At 42.4% G+C, this 20,319-nt stretch overlaps 2 protein-coding genes across 6 annotated transcripts in view; both read left to right on the top strand.

Annotated features, from left to right (window-relative positions):
* Positions 1–386, top strand: part of LOC147015424 (vesicle transport protein SFT2B-like) — a 30,504-nt gene extending 30,118 nt beyond the window's left edge. Inside the window, exon 8 of the mRNA XM_085850161.1 lies at positions 21–386. Coding sequence (XP_085706287.1) covers positions 21–60 — 40 coding nt within the window. The 3' untranslated portion in view covers positions 61–386. The remainder of the gene's footprint in view (positions 1–20) is intronic.
* Positions 387–8,220: 7,834 nt separating this feature from the next.
* The window catches only part of LOC147015423 (interleukin-10 receptor subunit beta-like), a 67,696-nt gene continuing 55,597 nt past the window's right edge, over positions 8,221–20,319 (top strand). For 2 of the 5 annotated variants that reach the window (XM_085850160.1, XM_085850155.1), the window contains exons 1-2: positions 8,650–8,715; positions 19,182–19,282. In XM_085850160.1, the coding sequence (XP_085706286.1) occupies positions 8,672–8,715; positions 19,182–19,282 (145 nt within the window). In that variant the 5' untranslated portion in view covers positions 8,650–8,671. Of the gene's footprint in view, positions 8,379–8,649; positions 8,716–14,902; positions 15,275–19,181; positions 19,283–20,319 lie in introns of those variants that run through there. The other 3 variants (XM_085850156.1, XM_085850158.1, XM_085850157.1) reach the window with 3 other exon arrangements.

The raw sequence follows: 20,319 nt of genomic DNA, 5'->3' as shown, positions 1-20,319 counted from the left end.
AAAAAAAATTTGTATTGCAGGGATGCTGTGAAGAAGCTCTTTTCTACCTGTATTGAATGAAGATCAGGGGATTTTGACTTGGTTTTGTTTTTCCTGTCTTGGGCCTTTTTCTCTGAGGTTACCTAATAAATGCACAATTGTGTCCAAATGAACCGAGGTACGGTTTGCCTGGATTGTAGGAGGGTGGTTCGGAGATTGTTTTTTTTTTGCTCCTCACATGAAGACTTCCCTGTGCCAGAAGAACTTGATGTGTGGTTGTATGGGTTGGGCACTTCGTTCACTGCACTTTGTTATGAAAAAATACTCGTGTACGTGTCACCTGGAAGCGCAGATTTTGCTGTTATGTACGACAATGTTTTGTGTAATTAAATGCATTTGATAACTTCTTTTTGTTTGTGAAACTTGTGCAAAGACGTTCAAATGCAAATATGTCATGTAAAAGTGACTTCTTCTGAATGCAGTTTTTAAGACTGATAAGCTACTCACGATGAACACCAACCTGGTTTTGAATTTTGCTTTCCTGGTAAAGGACGCTGGATCAGGTTAATCTATTCCAATGAGTCGTCTATCCAGTTGAAATGCACCATGATATCTGCAGCATAAAAATGAACTCAGGTTGTAAAATTCACCAGAGGTAATTGCAATCGATGTTGGTCCAATGACTGATCCCTGAGTTCCCTCAGGGATTGGTGCTGGGACCATTATTCACTAGCAAATACGACCTGTTGCTTTGCTGACAGGAATATTATGACTGAGGAAGGGTGGGAGAGTGATTCCTCACCACATGTCGCTGTACACTCGAGGAGGGAAAAGGGGGTTGTTTGGGACTTGCCCTTGGTTATGGGGGGAGGCGTTCTCGATTGAAATTTGGTTGGGGGGCTTGAGAGGAAGTGGTGGGGGAGGGTTATCGTCCCATCTGCTGGCATTGGTACAAGATTGATCAAAACGGGGTACGGTAAAAACGGCACCTTCAAACGTGTCGTGCTAAACACGGCCCAGATATGTTCATGGAGGGGGAGGGTCTTTGAGGGGAAGGGAAGAAAGGGCATTTTCCTTCAATAGTCAAAGCCGCACCAGTGTTTGCCCTTAATTCATTTACGCACATGTTTTGCAACTAAAATGCAATCTGCTCCTACCTGAGTCAAATTTCAAAATTGAAACTGGAATTGATCTGATCAGCAATTCTGACTGCTAAAAAAAAAAGTTCATTTGTCCAATTTGCACATTTTTACACCCTTTCCTCTCCTTGACCTCCAGAGCATTGTGTTGGTGGAGGAGGTTAACAGGAGGGGAAGGGCAGGCAGTGTGGGTGGAAGGGAAGGGTGATAAAACGTGTGCAAACAGCAACATTTTCTTTTTAACCGCCGGGTTATAGGTAAAACTGGGTGGGAGTATTTAAAAACCCACGTTATGTACCTGGCAAAGGCCTGCCTGCAAACATTCATGCGAGCACATGCAGCGACCTTTGCATCCCTCTGGTCGGCTCGCTCCAAATCGAATCGGATTAGAGGAAGGGGAAGACAGGATTAAGTGAGGGGAAAGGAAGGCAGTGGACCAGGGTTAAAATGCTTTCACTCATAGATTGCAAAAGCGAACTTGTTGCTGTTAAATTTCGGTGAGATTGCGGATTCAAAGAAAGCAATCAGTAATCAGTAATCGGTACTTTGGTGTTTGGTTCTCAATTGTTTTAGCACATTGGATGTATTGCAATGATGAGCAGTCAATTGAAGAAAGTGAGCATGCAACTTTCGAACTGTCTTCAACCTTCAGGAAATTGTTCCAAACTGCATTTCTGGACAATTTGAACGACGTGTTGTCAGAACTTTCAGAATGTATTGATTACACGTCTGTCACCAAAACAATTGGTGTGCTTCACCACCCAGCTCTAAGTGCCTTGCTACTCATTCAAAAGGAACATACCCTTGGGGCATGTTTAGTTTTCAAGTGATTTTCTTTTTATATATTGCAAAGGTGATCTTCATTGAGATATCCACACTTTCTTCATCTATGAAAAGAAAGGTGCAGCAGAGTGGACAGTATGAGGACCAAGGGCCATAGCTTGAAGGTAAAGAATGTGAGAGCACAGTTTCAAGGTTGGGGTTTTTCAGGTGGAAAGTCTTGCAGGTGGCAATGCATGGAATGGTCTTCCAAGAAAGGTAGTGGCAGCAGAGGGGATGGATAAGTTTTTTAAATGGGATTTAGATAGATACTGGGATGCATTGGAGATGGAGGGGTATGGGGATTATACTGGTTGGTGCAACCATGATGGAATGAATGGCGGCCTCTTGTGCCAAAGTTCCTTGTGTCACGTCCTTCATTCATGCCCATTTTTCGATGAACCACTCAAAGATCAATTTAATGTTGAACAAAGCTCAAGCAAATAGTTTCAGAGGTACACCACTACTTTTAACAACCCAAATTGTGCTGACCTTGTAGGTAGGCTGAGGAAAGTCCTTGAGCCAAGTCTTTCACAAAGCAACTGGCTGGGTCTCGTGGCGACATTTGTAATGTGTGTGTGTTTGGGGTCGGAAGAGGGGGAGGTTGGTGTGTTCGGGAAGAGGGGGGGGGTGTGACGAACATGTGTTAGGTGGGGGGTTGGTTGGATCGTTTGTGCAGTTGGAAGGAGGGGGAGAGGGTACTGGTGCATGTGTGATCGAGAGGAGGAGGAGGAGGGGGTGTGGCTGGTGCATGTATGGTCGGTGGCAGTGTGGTGTGGCTGATGCGTGTACATTTTGTGCAGACATGATTTTCATGGCTGCACTCAAATGGAACTATCCTCTGTCACATTGGTGGTGATTACATTTTGATGCATGTATGGGCACTTTTATTTTGATTAGGCCTTTGCCACAACATCTACAGTGAGCAGTCATCAGGTGATGCTCCGAGTAAATTTGTGTAATTTATAATTTTTTTTGTGTAATATCCGAGTAAATTTATAATTTGTGTAAAGTGTGGCGTAGCGGAAGGATTGCAGGGTGAAAGGACAGCCAACATATCAGTCGAAGCTCCACGTTTTATTTCCAGTGCGGTGCATCCATGTGGCGGCAGCATTTTTGCTGCCAAATAAAACATTTCCCCCCAAGTGAAATTTTGCACAACATTATTCCCCTAACAACACTTATACAACAATCAAGGTACAATCAGAAATTCAACCGCTCCGGTGCCTTGCATGTGAGCAGAGCGTCGCAAGATGGGTGACTTCTTGTGGAACAGCGGCAGGCTCCACCACACCACTATCTGGCTCAGGCACTTGGCTCACAATCGGAACAGACACCAGGGAATAACCCTCAAAGGGCTGAATATAGTCTGGAGGATTGGGGTCACAATGCCTCAGGTGGAGCTGGTCATTATGTTTACGTACTGTATGTCCATTGGACAGTTCTACAACAAATAAAGAGTTGCCAATTCGATTTATAACCCGATCAGTGAGCCATTTAGATCCACGGCCAGGATTTGGCACAAAAACAGGATCGAACACATTGATGGCATGTGGAACTGAGATCCTGTCATGGTACCACTTCTGTTTAAACGGGTGGTCCGCAACCCTGGACGAATCATTTGGATGAATCGGGTCAAGGTGTGTCTTTAGCATTCGACCAAACATCATTTCTGCAGGTGTGCGTCCAGTGGTTGTGTGCAGACATGTCCTATATGTAAATAACAAACGTGATAACTTGGTTTGCAGAGAAGAACTGTCATTTGCCTTTTTGGGACCATTCTTGATCACCTGGACAGCTCTTTTGGCCTGACCATTCGAAGCAGGTTTCAAGGGTGCACTGCGATAGTTCTTGACACCATTTTGTTTCAAGTAATCCTGAAACACAGCGCTGGTGAAACATGAGCCATTATCACTAACTATACAATCTGACAAACATGGCATGTAAACTTTCAACCGTGATTTTGCTCGTATAGGATAAGGCTAAACATTCAATACACTTTGAATGGGCATTGATAACAACCAAAAACATCTTCCCTAAGAATGGACCAGCCTAATCGATGTGAATTCGAGACCATGGTTTAGAAGGCCAGGACCACATGTGAAGCGGTGGCCTGGCACAGGGAGCAATGGTGAACGTAGCTCTCTAGGTTTTCATCTATACCCGGCCACCAAACACGGCTCCTGGCAATTGACTTCATGGTTACAATCCCTGGATGTGATTTATGTAGTTCATCACACACCTTGTTTCGACCTTTGGGCGGTACAATGACCCTGCTGCCCCATAGCAGACAACCTGAATGTCAAGACAACTCATTTCTACAAGCAAGGTATGACCTCAATTTGTCGTGGAATCCATAGGGTACAGTTGACCACATGCCACTTATAACACATTGTTTGACCAAAGAAAAGGGTCGGGTCCACATTTGTCCATTGTTCAATTTGTTTGGAAGTGATTGGAGCATCATGACAGTCAAACACACTCGCACGTTGCTGTAACACACAGCCAATGCCATAAGACGAGGCATCACAGCTGAGAACCAATGGTTTAGCAGTATCGTAGTCCACCAATACTTTAGATGAACACAGCAACTGTTTTGCCTCCAAACGCCTTACTACACTGCGTACACTATCGCCATTCAACACCTTTACGAAGGAGTTTGTGGAGAGGCTCAAGGACGGTGCTCAGATTCGGAAGAAAGTTACATAATAGTTCAACATACCCAGGAAAGTTTTGAGCTCAATCGTGTTCGCAGGAGTCGGAGCATCCTTGATAGCTTCCATCTTGGACGTGCTGGGCCTCATGCCATCAGCACTGACAATACGACTGAGAAATTCCACTTCGGGTAACATAAATCGACATTTGTCACATTTCACCTGAACACCGGCTTCAACAAGACGTTTGAGAACCGCCTCAAGGTTACGCAAATGTTCAGCATCATTGCGGCCGGTGATCAACACATCATATTGAAACACGACTACATTTGGAATTGCTTTCAGCAGATTATCCATATTGCGTTGAAATATAGCAGCGGCTGATTTGATTCCGAAAGGACAACGGTTATATAAAAACAACCCCTTGTGGGTGTTACAACATGTATACTTCTTGGAGTCCTCATCAAGCAACATCTGAGTATAAACAGATTCCAAATCCAGGCAGCTAAACTTCTTTCCACCAGAAAGTGTAGCGAACAAATCATCCGCCTTGGGCAGAGGATAATGGTCCTGTTTGGAATACCTGTTGATTGTTGTTTTGTAATCACCACAAATCTGAACACTACCATCTGACTTTAATACAGGAACAATTGGACATGCCCAATCACAACTCAACTGGACTGATAACACCTTCCATCTGCAGGCGGTCGAGCTCTGCCTCAATCTTTGGAGCATCATGTGAGGTACAGACCTCGCTTTACAAAAGATTGGCTGAGCACTCTCATTCACATAGATTTTGGCTTTAACACCTTTAAAGGTGCCGACACAACCTCCAAACAATGGGGGGGGGGGGGGTATTTGTCAAGAATGGCATTGTGATTAACATCACAAGCCATCAATTTGATCACAGGCCAATCAAGTTTGATGAATTCAAGCCAATTACGCCCAAACAACGTTGGCCCATTTCCCTGAATGATCCACAAGGGTAGTTTCCGCGACACATCATTGTAGGTGACCTTCACCTCTGCACTACCAATCACAGGTATCAGTTCATTGGTGTAAGTTCGCAACTTGGCGTTCACCGGTCTGAGTACTGGCCTCGTTGTCTCCTGGCTAAACAGCCTATTGAAAGTTTCGGAACTCATGATTGACTGGCTCGCCAGCTCCATTTCCATGGCAATGTCATTCACCCTGACATCCACCACAATGGGATTGCTTTTATCCAACATACTGAGCAAATCATGCTCCTTTGAAGCAGGAGGTATTGCTTCACCACCGGTCACTGGCGTGGCCAAACCGATCATGTGGTGATTGGTACAGTCTTGGGATGTCTGGCGACACATCTTGCATAGATGGCCAAGTTTCCCACAGGTATGACAGGAGCAATGTTTGAAAGGACACAGGTGGGGTAAGTGCCTGTCCCCACAACACCAACACGGTTTACCTGTTGGAGAACCCGACGATCCACTGCTCTGCTGTGGCACAGACGAGCTCGCATTATGAAACGAGGTGATGTGTTGAGCACATCTGTGAAATTGAGGATAGCTGGGCTTCACAGCTGATGATGATGATGAGCTCAGTTTGTTCACATCATTGCATGAACTCGGCTGGGAGTCTCGCTCTCTACCGCTGATAACATGCAGCCCCTCATGCATAGTCATGCAGGTAGTTACGATTGACAAAGCTTCAGCCAAATCGAGATCGGGAACAACCAACCATTTCCCGAGGATCGTTTCCTTATTGATGCCAATAACGAACACATCTCTCAACTTATCATCCAATGTGGCACCGAATTCACAATGTTCAGCCAATCTGCAAAGGTCAGCAACAAAGTCAGACACCGACTGGCCTTCCTTCCTCCCATGAGTGTAGAACTTGTACCGGGACACGATTTTCCCGGGTTTCGGCTTGTAGAGTCTTGCCACAATCTAGACCAGTTCATCGGAGGTTTTGTCCTTCAGTTTATCGGGAGTAACCAGATCCTTCATCAGGACATATGTTGTTTTGCCACACACCGTGAACATCTTCTGCCGCCGCCATCTTGTTAGCGATGAAGTATTGTCCCAATCGATCAGCAATGTCTTCCCAGTCCTCATCCGGCTGGTACTCCACCAGAATCCCTACGGACGCCATCGTGAGCAATGCCAACTTGGCAAAGCACTAAACTCGTCGCCAATTGTGGCGGATCCGAAGGATTGCGGGGTGAAACACATATCGCTTGTTTTTCTTTTACTAACCTGTTTTTGCACTTTTCAGCTGTGTTCAGATATCCTGGGCTTTAAATGCTCCCACCAAGTTTTATAAAGAACCCAGCGGTTAAAAAGACAATGTTGCTGTTTGAGCATGTTTTATCATCCTTCCCTACCCTTCACTTCCCCTCACCTTCACTTCCCCTCACCTTCACTTCCCCTCACCTTCACTTCCCCTCCCCTCACACCACCTGCCCTTCCCCTCTCCCTCACTTCCGCTCCCCTCACCTTCACTTCCCCTCCCCTCACACCGCCTTCCAGCTCCCCTCACGCCACTTTCCCTTCCCCACCCCTCACACCACCTTCCCTTCCCCTCCCCTCACACCACTTTCCCCCTCGCCTCACGTCACCTTCTCTTCCCCTCCCCTCACATCAGCTTGACTTCCCTATCCTCACACCACCTTCCCTTCCCCTCCCCTCACATCACCTTCACTTCCCCTCCCCTCACGCCACTTTCCCTTCCCCACCCCTCACGCCACCTTCCCTTCCCGTCTCCTCACTCCACCTTCCCCACCCCTCATGCCACCTTCCCTCCCCCACCCCTCACACCACCTTCCCTTCCCCACCCCTCACGCCACCTTCCCTTCCCCACCCCTCACGCCACCTTCCCTTCCCCACCCCTCACGCCACCTTCCCTTCCCCACCCCTCACGCCACCTTCCCTTCCCCACCCCTCATGCCACCTTCCCTTCCCCACCCTTCACGCCACCTTCCCTTCCCCACCCTTCACGCCACCTTCCCTTCCCCACCCTTCACGCCACCTTGCCTTCCCCTCCCCTTACAACGCTTCCCCCCCCTTGCCTCACGCCACCTTCCCTTCCCCACCCTTCACACCTCCTTCCCTTCCCCTCCCCTTACGCCACCTTCCCTTCCCCTCACGTCACCTTCCCTTCCCCACCCCTCACTCCGCATTCCCCCTCCCCTCACTCCGCATTTCCTCCTCCCCTCACGCCACCTTCCCTTCCCCCACCTCACTGACCTAATGGTGTTACCTCCCCCTCTCACTAACCTCATGGTGTTAACTCCCCCCTCACTAACCTCATGGTGTTACCTCCCTCTCACTAACCTCACGGTATTAACTCCCCCCCCTCACTAACCTCATGGTGTTACCTCCCCTCCCCTCACTAACCTAAGAGTGTATCCCCCTCCTCCATCCCCTCAGTGATATCTTGCTCCCACTTCTTCTCTGCGATTGGTGTTTCCCCTTTACATTTTGTTTCCTTTCATTCTCCTCGAGCTCTTTAATGAGCCTCGATCGTGTTTACAACAACAACAAAAACAATCTTAGTCCACATTTTAATTGAAATCAAGGTGTGGGCAGGTAATGTTTGTGTTTGCCTTTATATCGTTTTCATTTATCTTCAATATCGCTCCATTAATGACCAACTTGGTTCGTTGTGCGAGACGTTAAAGAAGAAAGTGTGAAGGTATTTGCCCGGAAGTGTCATTTATTTTTCAATGTAACAAAGGAAGAACAAATCAACAGATCCTCACAGGAATGATAAAACGGTGACGTCACGAATTCCGGTCGGGTTCGGGGTAAGTTTGTGTTCTTTAAACATTTCTTCAACTTCGATCTTCGTTTTTATCGTTTCCTTGTTCGATATCTGTGGAACTATAACCCGTGTTCAGTACATAATGTTTATGGTTTGATTATCACTTTTATACCGATCACTCCATATGTGTGTGTGTATATATATATATATATATATATATATATATATATATATATATATATATATATATATATATATATATATATATATATATATATATATATATATATATATATATATAATACAGAACACATATTAATTACATCTTGATCTCACATGGAGGTTTTACCGGATATAATTACCTTTACGTTCACGTCCAGGTTTGTGCTTCCTCCTCTTGTCTGTGTTTTCGTGTTCCTCCGTTGAGATCTTTAATTGGGGGAAGATTGTTTGTGCTTCTTCGTCTCTCAGAACTGAATATCCCACCGAGTCGAACTTTGGCACAAACCTCCATGATACTGTACTATGTATTACTATACACTCACCTCCATGATACTGTACTATGTATTACTATAAACAATCACCTCCATGATACTGTACTATGTATTACTATACACAATCACCTCCATGATACTGTACTATGTATAACTATACACACTCACCTCCATGATACTGTACTATGTATAACTATACACACTCACCTCTATAATACTGTACTATGTATTACTATACACACTCACCTCCATGATACTGTACTATGTATTACTATACACACTCACCTCCATGATACTGTACTATGTATTACTATACACACTCACCTCCATGATACTGTACTATGTATTACTATACACACTCCCCTCCAGGATACTGTACTATGTATTACTACACACACTCACCTCCATGATACTGTACTATGTATTACTATACACACTCACCTCCATGATACTGTACTATGTATTACTATACACACTCACCTCCAGGATACTGTACTATGTATTACTACACACACTCACCTCCAGGATACTGTACTATGTATTACTATACACACTCACCTCCATGATACTGTACTATGTATTACGATACACACTAACCTGTATTGTAATGTTTATCTGTGTACAGTACTATTCTGTGTTACACTCACCTGTATTGTAATGTTTATCTGTGTACAGTACTATTCTGTGTTACACTCACCTGTATTGTAATGTTTATCTGTGTACAGTACTATTCTGTTACACTCACCTGTATTGTAATGTTTATCTGTGCACAGTACTATTCTGTGTTACACTAACCTGTATTGTAATGTTTATCTGTGTACAGTACTATTCTGTGTTACACTAACCTGTATTGTAATGTTTATCTGTGTACAGTACTATTCTGTGTTACACTAACCTGTATTGTAATGTTTATCTGTGTACAGTACTATTCTGTGTTACACTAACATGTATTGTAATGTTTATCTGTGTACAGTACTATTCTGTGTTACACTAACATGTATTGTAATGTTTATCTGTGTACAGTACTATTCTGTGTTACACTAACATGTATTGTAATGTTTATCTGTGTACAGTACTATTCTGTGTTACACTAACCTGTATTGTAATGTTTATCTGTGTACAGTACTATTCTGTGTTACACTAACATGTATTGTAATGTTTATCTGTGTACAGTACTATTCTGTGTTACACTAACATGTATTGTAATGTTTATCTGTGTACAGTACTATTCTGTGTTACACTAACCTGTATTGTAATGTTTATCTGTGTACAGTACTATTCTGTGTTACACTAACATGTATTGTGATGTTTATCTGTGTACAGTACTATTCTGTGTTACACTAACCTCTATTGAACTGTTTATCTGTGTTACACTAACATGTATTGTGATGTTTATCTGTGTTACACTAACCTGTATTGAACTGTTTATCTGTGTTACACTAACATGTATTGTGATGTTTATCTGTGTACAGTACTATTCTGTGTTACACTAACCTCTATTGAACTGTTTATCTGTGTTACACTAACATGTATTGTGATGTTTATCTGTGTTACACTAACCTGTATTGAACTGTTTATCTGTGTTACACTAACATGTATTGTGATGTTTATCTGTGTACAGTACTATTCTGTGTTACACTAACCTGTATTGTAATGTTTATCTGTGTACAGTACTATTCTGTGTTACACTAACATGTATTGTAATGTTTATCTGTGTACAGTACTATTCTGTGTTACACTAACATGTATTGTAATGTTTATCTGTGTACAGTACTATTCTGTGTTACACTAACCTGTATTGTAATGTTTATCTGTGTACAGTACTATTCTGTGTTACACTAACATGTATTGTGATGTTTATCTGTGTACAGTACTATTCTGTGTTACACTAACCTCTATTGAACTGTTTATCTGTGTTACACTAACATGTATTGTGATGTTTATCTGTGTTACACTAACCTGTATTGAACTGTTTATCTGTGTTACACTAACATGTATTGTGATGTTTATCTGTGTACAGTACTATTCTGTGTTACACTAACCTGTATTGTAATGTTTATCTGTGTACAGTACTATTCTGTGTTACACTAACATGTATTGTGATGTTTATCTGTGTACAGTACTATTCTGTGTTACACTAACATGTATTCTGATGTTTATCTGTGTTACACTAACCTGTATTGTAATGTTTATCTGTGTACAGTACTATTCTGTGTTACACTAACATGTATTGTGATGTTTATCTGTGTACAGTACTATTCTGTGTTACACTAACATGTATTGTGATGTTTATCTGTGTTACACTAACCTGTATTGTAATGTTTATCTGTGTACAGTACTATTCTGTGTTGCACTAACCTGTATTGTAATGTTTATCTGTGTACAGTACTATTCTGTGTTACACTAACCTGTATTGTAAGGTTTATCTGTGTACAGTACTATTCTGTGTTACACTAACCTGTTTTGTAATGTTTATCTGTGTACAGTACTATTCTGTGTTACACTAACCTGTATTGAACTGTTTATCTGTGTTACACTAACATGTATTGTAATGTTTATCTGTGTACAGTACTATTCTGTGTTACACTAACATGTATTGTGATGTTTATCTGTGTACAGTACTATTCTGTGTTACACTAACATGTATTGTGATGTTTATCTGTGTACAGTACTATTCTGTGTTACACTAACCTGTATTGAACTGTTTATCTGTGTTACACTAACCTGTATTGTAATGTTTATCTGTGTTACACTAACCTGTATTGAACTGTTTATCTGTGTTACACTAACCTGTATTGTAATGTTTATCTGTGTACAGTACTATTCTGTGTTACACTAACCTGTATTGTAATGTTTTTCTGTGTTACACTAACCTGTATTGTAATGTTTATCTGTGTTACACTAACCTGTATTGTAATGTTTATCTGTGTTACACTAACCTGTATTGTAATGTTTATCTGTGTTACACTAACCTGTATTGTAATATTTATCTGTGTTACACTAACCTGTATTGTAATGTTTATCTGTGTACAGTACTATTCTGTGTTACACTAACCTGTATTGTAATGTTTATCTGTGTTACACTAACCTGTATTGTACTGTTTATCTGTGTACAGTACTATTCTGTGTTACATTAACCTGTATTGTACTGTTTATCTGTGTACAGTACTATTCTGTGTTACATTAACCTGTATTGTACTGTTTATCTGTGTACAGTACTATTCTGTGTTACATTAACCTGTATTGTACTGTTTATCTGTGTACAGTACTATTCTGTGTTACCCTAACCTGTATTGTGATGTTTATCTGTGTACAATATTATTCTGTGGTACACTAACCTGTATTGTAATGTTTATCTGTGTACAATATTATTCTGTTACACTAACCTGTATTGAACTGTTTATCTGTGTACAGTACTATTCTGTGTTACACTAACCTGTATTGAACTGTTTATCTGTGTACAGTACTATTCTGTGTTACACTAACCTGTATTGTCCTGTTTATCCCTGTAGAGTAAACACAGGCACACCTCATTCTACTTCGATGATCTGATTCCAATCAGTGATTTACTGATTCCATGATCACCTGAACCGAATCTTATTTAACAAGGAAAAGTATAAAAACCACTGCTGTGGTCATCACTATCCTCTTGCAATAGGACCAGCTGGATGGCAAAAACAGTGCTCGTCGTACCTCAAAAGTAATTGGAATCAAAAAAACTAACTATTGACCATGCCAAAAGAGTTGAAAAGAAAAGTTTTGAGTGAGGAAAAGAATGGTTCAATTCTGGCTTTACTGGCAGAGGGATACAGTGAGCGTCACGTTGCTTCCATCCTTAAAATTTCAAAGACGGCGGTTCATAAGAACAAGGTCAAGCACCAGACATTGGGGACAATAAAGCTTCAGACTGACGGAGGGCGAAAACGACTTTCCACTGACTGGGATGACTGCCAACTCATTCGCATGTCACTCAACAACCGTAGGATGACATCAAGTGACCTACAAAAAGAATGGCAAACGGCAGCTGAGGTGAAGTGCACGGCGAGGACTGTTCGAAACAGACTCCTTGGGGCAGGGCTGAAGTCGTGCAAAGCTAGAAAAAAACCCTCCATCAATGAGAAGCAAAGAAGAGCCAGGCTGAGGTTTGCAAAAGACCATAAGGATTGGACCGTAGAGGACTGAAGTAAGGTCATCTTCTCTGATGAGTCCAATTTTCAGCTTTGCCCAACACTTAGTCGTCTAATGGTTAGACGGAGACCTGGAGAGGTCTACAAGCCACAGTGTCTCGCACCCAGTGTGAAATTTGGTGGAGGATCGGTGATGATCTGGGGGTGCTTCAGCAAGGCTGGAATCGGGCAGATTTGTCTTTGTGAAGGACTCAAGAATCAAGCCACGTACAAGGTTGTCCTGGAAGAACACTTGCTTCCTTCTGTTCTGACAATGTTCCCCAACTCTGAGGATTGGTTTTTCCAGCAGGACAATGCTCCATGCCACACAGCCAGGTCAATCAAGGTGTGGATGGAGGACCATCAGATCAAGATCCTGTCATGGCCAGCCCAATCTCCAGACCTGAACCCCATTGAAAACCTCTGGAATGTGATCAAGAGGAAGATGGATGGTCACAAGCCATCAAACAAAGTCGAGCTGCTTGAATTTTTGCGCCAGGAGTGGCATAAAGTCACCCAACAGCAATGTGAAAGACTGGTGGAGAACATGCCAAGACGCATGAAAGCTGTGATTGAAAATCAGGGTTATTCCACAAAATATTGATTTCTGAACTCTTCCAAAGTTAAAACATTAGTATTGTGTTGTTTTAAAATGAATATTAACTTGTTTTGTTTGTATTATTTGGGGTCTGAAAACACTGAATCTTTGTTGTTATTTTGACCAGTTGTCATTTTCTGCAAATAAATGCTCTAAATGACAATATTTTTATTCGGAATTTGGGATAAATGTTGTCAGTAGTTTATAGAATAAAACAAAAATGTTCATTTTACTCAAACACATACCGATAAATAGTAAAACCAGAAAAACTGATAATTTTGCAGTGGTCTCTTAATTTTTTTTCTAGAGCTATATACATATACATATAATGAAAAAAAAAAACATTAAAAGAAATGTAAAAACAAAGCAGGATGAAATCTCAAAAAACAACCAAACAAGGTAGGAATGACACCATATTGCGATGCAATAATAGGACACCACAATCCTCTTATGGTTGAGCGTCACGATATCTTTTGGCATTTTACATTTGTTGTGGCATTGTAATGGAACAGCGTCCAAAGATGTTGTGATGGTAATCCGTAAGAGGATTGCGGCATCGTAATGTGGTGTCATTCTTCATTGTTATTTTTCTTCATTCTTCTTTTTCATCCATCACAACCCCCACAACAAAAGTAAAATGTCAAAAGATATTGGATGGTAATCCACAAGAGGATTGTGGTGTCATTCCTTCCTTGTTTGGTTGTTTTTTGACATTTCATCCATATGTTTTTAGTTTTTTTTATAGTTTTTTTTTTTTCTTGTTTCTGCAATTTTTCTAAAGTAATAAAATGCTTGATGTTTTATATATTCTGTGATTTTGATGTGGATTAAATCCATCTGTGATTAAATCGTTCACATGTGATTCCAGAAACCGACATTTGCGAGTGACTCATGAATACGGTACATTAAAAAAAAAAGAACAAGAAAAATCTAAATGGAAAAAAATACATAATAGCATCAAAGTGGATAAATAAATAATGTTCACAAATGTTCGGTTGAAAATGATTAATTGATTTCCATGTGGGTGGGTATGTATGTATGCATATATTTATTTATTTATATTTATATATACTGTATATTGCTACTTGTACGTATTTATATGTAACTGTTGCAGTGCTAAGCTCTGCCACAGAGGGAGGAGGGATTGTGGTGCTGGAGTGGTGCTCTTGTGTGCTCCGGCAGCACTACACCTTTGAGGTGAAGTGAAACGTGTGGTAGTGTGGGAATTATAAATGAAGCGAGTGTGTTGGAGAAGGGCTAGCAGGATGGCCTAAATGTACGCACAATCACCTTTCAGCTGTCTAGCCTAGGTTTGAATCCAGACCCAGTGTTTCACAGGTAGGGTGATCCATCAATGTGTGTGCCCTCCCTTGGATGGATGTTAAACTGGGCATCCCATCTGCTGGCATTAGTTTGTGGATGTTAAAGATCCCACGGTGTCGTTCACAAAGAGTAGACGAGCTATCGCCGGCGCCCTGAACGACTGTTGGGAAGGCAATGGCAAACTACCCAGTATAAGCCTTTCACAGGAAGCTGCTTTGGTGGCACTGACGCTCTGTAAAGAGTATGGTACATGAGGAAGAGGAAGAGAGAGAAAGAGAAATGAGGGTGGGGCTTTAAAACTGAGCCTTACATGCTGGGTCGCCACACACGTTGGTGGTTGCTTCATTATCTGAGTAAGGTACGTTTCATTCTTCCATTGGGATAAGTTGTAAAATTGTATAGCTGTTGTTGAAGGGCTCTTTTTGGTGTCAGTTCCATGTAATGTGACAGAGTGAACACTGGGAAAAGGAAAGGGGTGAGACAGAGAATTGGTCAAGTTTGGGAATTAAGTTGTATAAATATGAGGTTTTGAGGGGTGGAGGGGTAAGAAGGGGGAATTTACAGGATACAAAGGTTGAAGGTGCACAAAATGCCCATAATATTTGGACTTAAAAAAAAATTCCCCCTCAATCCACGACACTCCACTGGCTGGACAAATGCACCAGCCATTGTTAATAAGTGTGTGTGCGCACGCGTGCGCACACTTTTCTAGATCATATTTGCAATTGTGAGACTGCTTATGTGCATTTATTCACTTGTAATGTAATGTAGCATGTGTATGGTGATGTACGATAAGGATTACAAATATTATAATTGTCCGCAAGTACAAGTACCCATCCCCAATGAAAGAAAAGTTTGATTTAATCTTTCAATTCAAAGTATTTCATGGACTTTGGTTCGTTGTGTTGCACTCTTCATTTCACTCAGAGCCAAAGCTCTTCGCGACTGACAACACCCACCACAAAATGGTGGTGCAACATCGGGTGGCGGAGGTTCAATTTGTCGAAAAAGAGTGTACAATATCCTGCTTGCGAAATAAAATTTGGCATCGACATGATTCATGCCTATTCTCTCATCATTTCAAAAGTGAATGGTGTTGAGCTTTGCCTGCATATTCAGCTTTTCAACACCAGCATGGGAAATGGCCCCTATAAACGGGAGACAGACAGATGAACGCACAGATAGACACCCTGGTTCATGATATACAAAGATGAATCCCTCGAGCAAGGTTTGAAAGTGAGGTTTTGTCACTGGATTTTCATACTGTATGGACACATCTGAGGTTTGGGATTTACTGATGTGGACCCTCAGTTGGGAGAGGTTCTGGACTGAAAGGGTTTACCCCCTCTGTCCCCCCACCCCCCTCCAACTTAAAAACAACCCAGATGATAATCTCAGCTTGTTTTAAAATCGGACGTTTGCTTTTACAAATCGCTAAAGCTTTTACTTTGTATGTGCTTTAGGCATATAACTATTTTGAGCTTTGCTATGCACATGTTATGTATGTTGTTTGGAATTTTCATCAGTTGCAACATTCCTTCCATGACTAATTATAATTGTTGAGGAACACGTTTATGGTAAAATAAATTTGTATTGCACGTATACCAGTCGTAGACATCTGCCTTGGGATTACCTTTATTATTATTTTTTTTTAATGTACCGGTTATAAATTCTTTAGGTACTTAATAAGTTTGAAAAGTTTTAGGATCTTTACTTTTGTCTTATTGTTTGCATGTTATTTTTGGTTGATTTCCCTTTTTCTTTGGCTCCATTGTCTGACTTCACCATTTTGCTTTGCTTAAAAACATACCATGTTGGAAATGTGTGGACCAGATGCTCGTAAGGAAACTGTTTCATATCGATATTGACAGTCTAACAATTTCACTTCAGCAGATCCATCAAAAATCCTCAACGCTGGCGAGTCTGGAATTTCACTGAAGCAGATTGTCAGGGACTGCAAGCAGCCATCTCTCTTCAGGACTGGTCTCCCATATGTACTGACCTTGATGTTAACTCAGCTTGGGAATTCTTCCACAGAAATGTGCTCTCCTTCATGCACAGATTCATCCCATCTCATCTTCAGTTATTCTACCCTTCTTCCCACCGATGGTACACTAAATCATGTGGTGAGGCAGTTGCTCTGAAACAACTTGCCTTCTTTCCCTAGAAGACAAATCCGACTGAAGGCAATCTCAATGCGTTCCACAAAGTCCAACAAATGTGTGAACACTCTCAGGAGAGCCAGAAAACATCTGTCCAACCTCAAGAATGTTCTTGCAAACTTGTCTCCCTCCTCAAAAACCTGGTGGTGCCTTGTCAAGTCTGAATCTGCTGAATGCTCCTCTTCCATCACTTCCCTCTCTTCAAATGGCACCACAGCCGACTCCACTTGTGAGAAGGCTGAATGCCTCAATTCTGTGTTTGCTTCCAAATTTTGTGTCCCCAACCCTCACTTTCGGTGCCCATCCTTCCCTGTCGAACCAAACCAATCCTGGACTCAAAGTGTCTTTTGCATCTGGGAAGGTGGAGAAGGTTCGTCTAACCCTCGACTCTGGCTCTGTTACTGGACCAGATGGCTTCAGCTCATGTGTCCTAAAATCCTGCTCTGCTGCTCTTGGACATCCTCTCTCTGCCATTTTCACCATGCCATTTGTGCAAGGTCATCTTTCATCTGCTTGTAAACCAACCAACATCACTGCATTACATAAAAAAGAAGCAAAAACCAATCCCCTTAACTAGAGTCCTATCACCTTACTTCCAATCATCAGCAAGGTCATGGAATCCATCATCGCAGTTTTTGTGAAATTCTTTCTTTTCTCCAATAACCTCATCTCGGATCACCAAATTGGTTTCAAGCCAGGTCACCACTCCTTGGACATGCTGCTTTTACTCACCTAACAATGGATGGAGGCCGTTAATGCCAGATATGACATGAGATCAGGGCTGTCTCTGGATATATCTCATGCTTTTGATAGCCTGACATCCTGCCACACTCTCCAAACTCTCTGCATAATGCATCCAAGGCCAACTCCACACATGGATAACTGACTTCCTCTACTCTTTTGGACAACATGTGGCACTCAACGGAATCTTTTCATCTCTCCCTATCAAGGCTGGAGTGCCCCAAGGCCATGTTCTGGGTCCAGATCATGGTTTTCAATCACGATCATGGGCCATATCAATCTCACACTCTCACGATCTCTCTCCAAAAGGACTGTCTGGCAAACCCTCCTCTCTACTTTCCTTACAAACCCATTGAGGATGTTTAGGCAATCAAACTCCTGAGTCTCACTATCAGCCTTGATCTTTCTTGGGCAAACCACATTTCAAAGTTTGCTTCCAAAGCTAGCTACCAACTGGGCATCCTCTGTTATACAAACTCCTTCCTTGTTACACCTGAACTCCTATCCACATAAAAGACCTTCATCCACAGCCTGATGGAGTACTGCTCTCCCCTTTGAACTGGCTCCCCTGCCTTGCATCTTGCTCAGCTTGATGTCATGGAAACTAAGGCCTTCAAGATCATTTGAATCTCCCGTGATAAAGCTGAGTCTATGCGCCTATCACTTCACCATCACAGACAGGTAGTTGGTCTCTGTCTTATCCTGCTTCCTTTCTGGTCTTGCACCCTCTGCTCTTTCCACGTTTTGTCCCTCCCCCCTCCCCACGTTTCTCTAGGGCCCACATGGTCCATCATCAACACCCTTCTCATGAAACTGCCTAAATCCAGGATCATGCTCACCTCTTCATTTGCTCCTCTTTTTTTCCCACCTGTGGAATGAACTTCCACATTATTTTCAATCTCTTTCTTCCCACCAGGTCTTCAATACAGCGATGCACCACCATCTCAGATCATCTGAAATGCAAAACCATGATCTTTTCTATCCACGTTAACCCTCCCCACCCCACCCCGATCCCTCTTCCTTCAAAATTTCCAGCTTTCCCTCCTCAGAGTTTACTTCTGTATCCATCTTGTCCACCCCATACATCATCTCCTGCCCTCCATTCTTCCCCACACCCACTGTTTGTCTGCATTCCTCTGTCTTGGCCTTTGATTCCGCTGTTGGTGTCCCCCCCCCCCCCTCTCTGTTTTTCTTTTTGTCCTGATGTGTCCTAATCTGTTCAGTGTACCAGTACTAGCTATTCCACCAGCCTCAACTATGTATACAAAAAAAACACCCTGCTATTTTATGAGGCTATTTTGATATTCTTAAATTGCAAAATGTTGTTCTACTCCTGATCTACTTTCTGATCTTGGGTCATAGTTTATTCGGCATGAATGGATACCTCATCCTCATCCTTTCCTTGGGGATATGGTTGGCTGTTGGCAAAGGAGAGACCTGCAATGAGACTATAAAGAATGTCGGTGAGTTTTATGGGATGGGATGGATGCAGCGGGAAATTCCCCATTCCCCCACTCCCCAATGTCTTTCTCTCTTCCTTTCCCCCTCCCCCCAATCTCTCTCCCCATCTACCCCATCCCTCCCTCTCTTTTCCCCTGCACCCCCATCTCCATCTCTCTGTCTCTATCTATCTATCTCTCTCTCTCCTCCCACTTTGCACAGCTGTTGTTCGCTTGGCATGCACGTGCAATCGCAGAGTGCTGTTGCTCAGTCTCTGGCGGTATGTGTGGAGCCTGTGTTGCTTCTCCTCTCTTCTTATTGTCCAAATGTTTTAGTTTTTGTTTCTCTTTACCCCTTTCTCCTTGTTTTGTCTTATCTATTGAGCGAGAGAGAAAGAGAGCACACACGGTAGGTGGTGTTCGGGTGTTTTTCAGAACCTCCCGGTTTTGAGGCCTGTGTTCCATCTGATGTGTTTGCTCGTTTTAGCCAACGCTTTTTGGCTGCCTTTAACGATTCTTGGACCTCATCCATATTATTATTATTATTTTTTTTTCCTCCACTTGCTAGTGCTGCTTGTGGTAGGTTTCTTTTGTTGATTTAAACTCTTTTCTTCTGTTAAAATGACTTTTAGCTATGGCAAACGTTCGTTTGAATCACAGCATGTACGAGTCACTTACTCGTAAGCATGGCCTCGTGTGCGATCCCCCGAGAGAGGTAACGATTGAGGACGTGCTACTGGCAATCGGTAAAAATCATTGGCTCACATAACATCCGTGTAGCCGCTCGTATGAACAAGAAGGTCGTTGTGTTTGTTTCTGAGGTGCACATGGTAACCTCCGTTGTGGAGCAAGGCCTTGTCATATACCCTGACCTGTTTCTCCTTGTTTCCCCATTAGACACACCTGCGGTTAAGGTGAATGTGTCTAACGCTTCGCCTTTCATTGGGAATGATGATTTGTGTAATCAATTGAGCAAGTTCGGTACGATCGTATCAAAAATCACAATGGTGCCGATACTCTCAGGAAGTGGAGAATTTAAACGCGTGATGACCTTTAAAAGG

The sequence above is a fragment of the Eptatretus burgeri genome, chromosome 12 (genome assembly GCF_056783735.1).
Source record: "Eptatretus burgeri isolate ZD-2024b chromosome 12, Ebu_testis_v1, whole genome shotgun sequence".
Classification (NCBI taxonomy): domain Eukaryota; kingdom Metazoa; phylum Chordata; class Myxini; order Myxiniformes; family Myxinidae; genus Eptatretus; species Eptatretus burgeri.
This window is presented reverse-complemented; position numbering and strand designations above follow the sequence as displayed.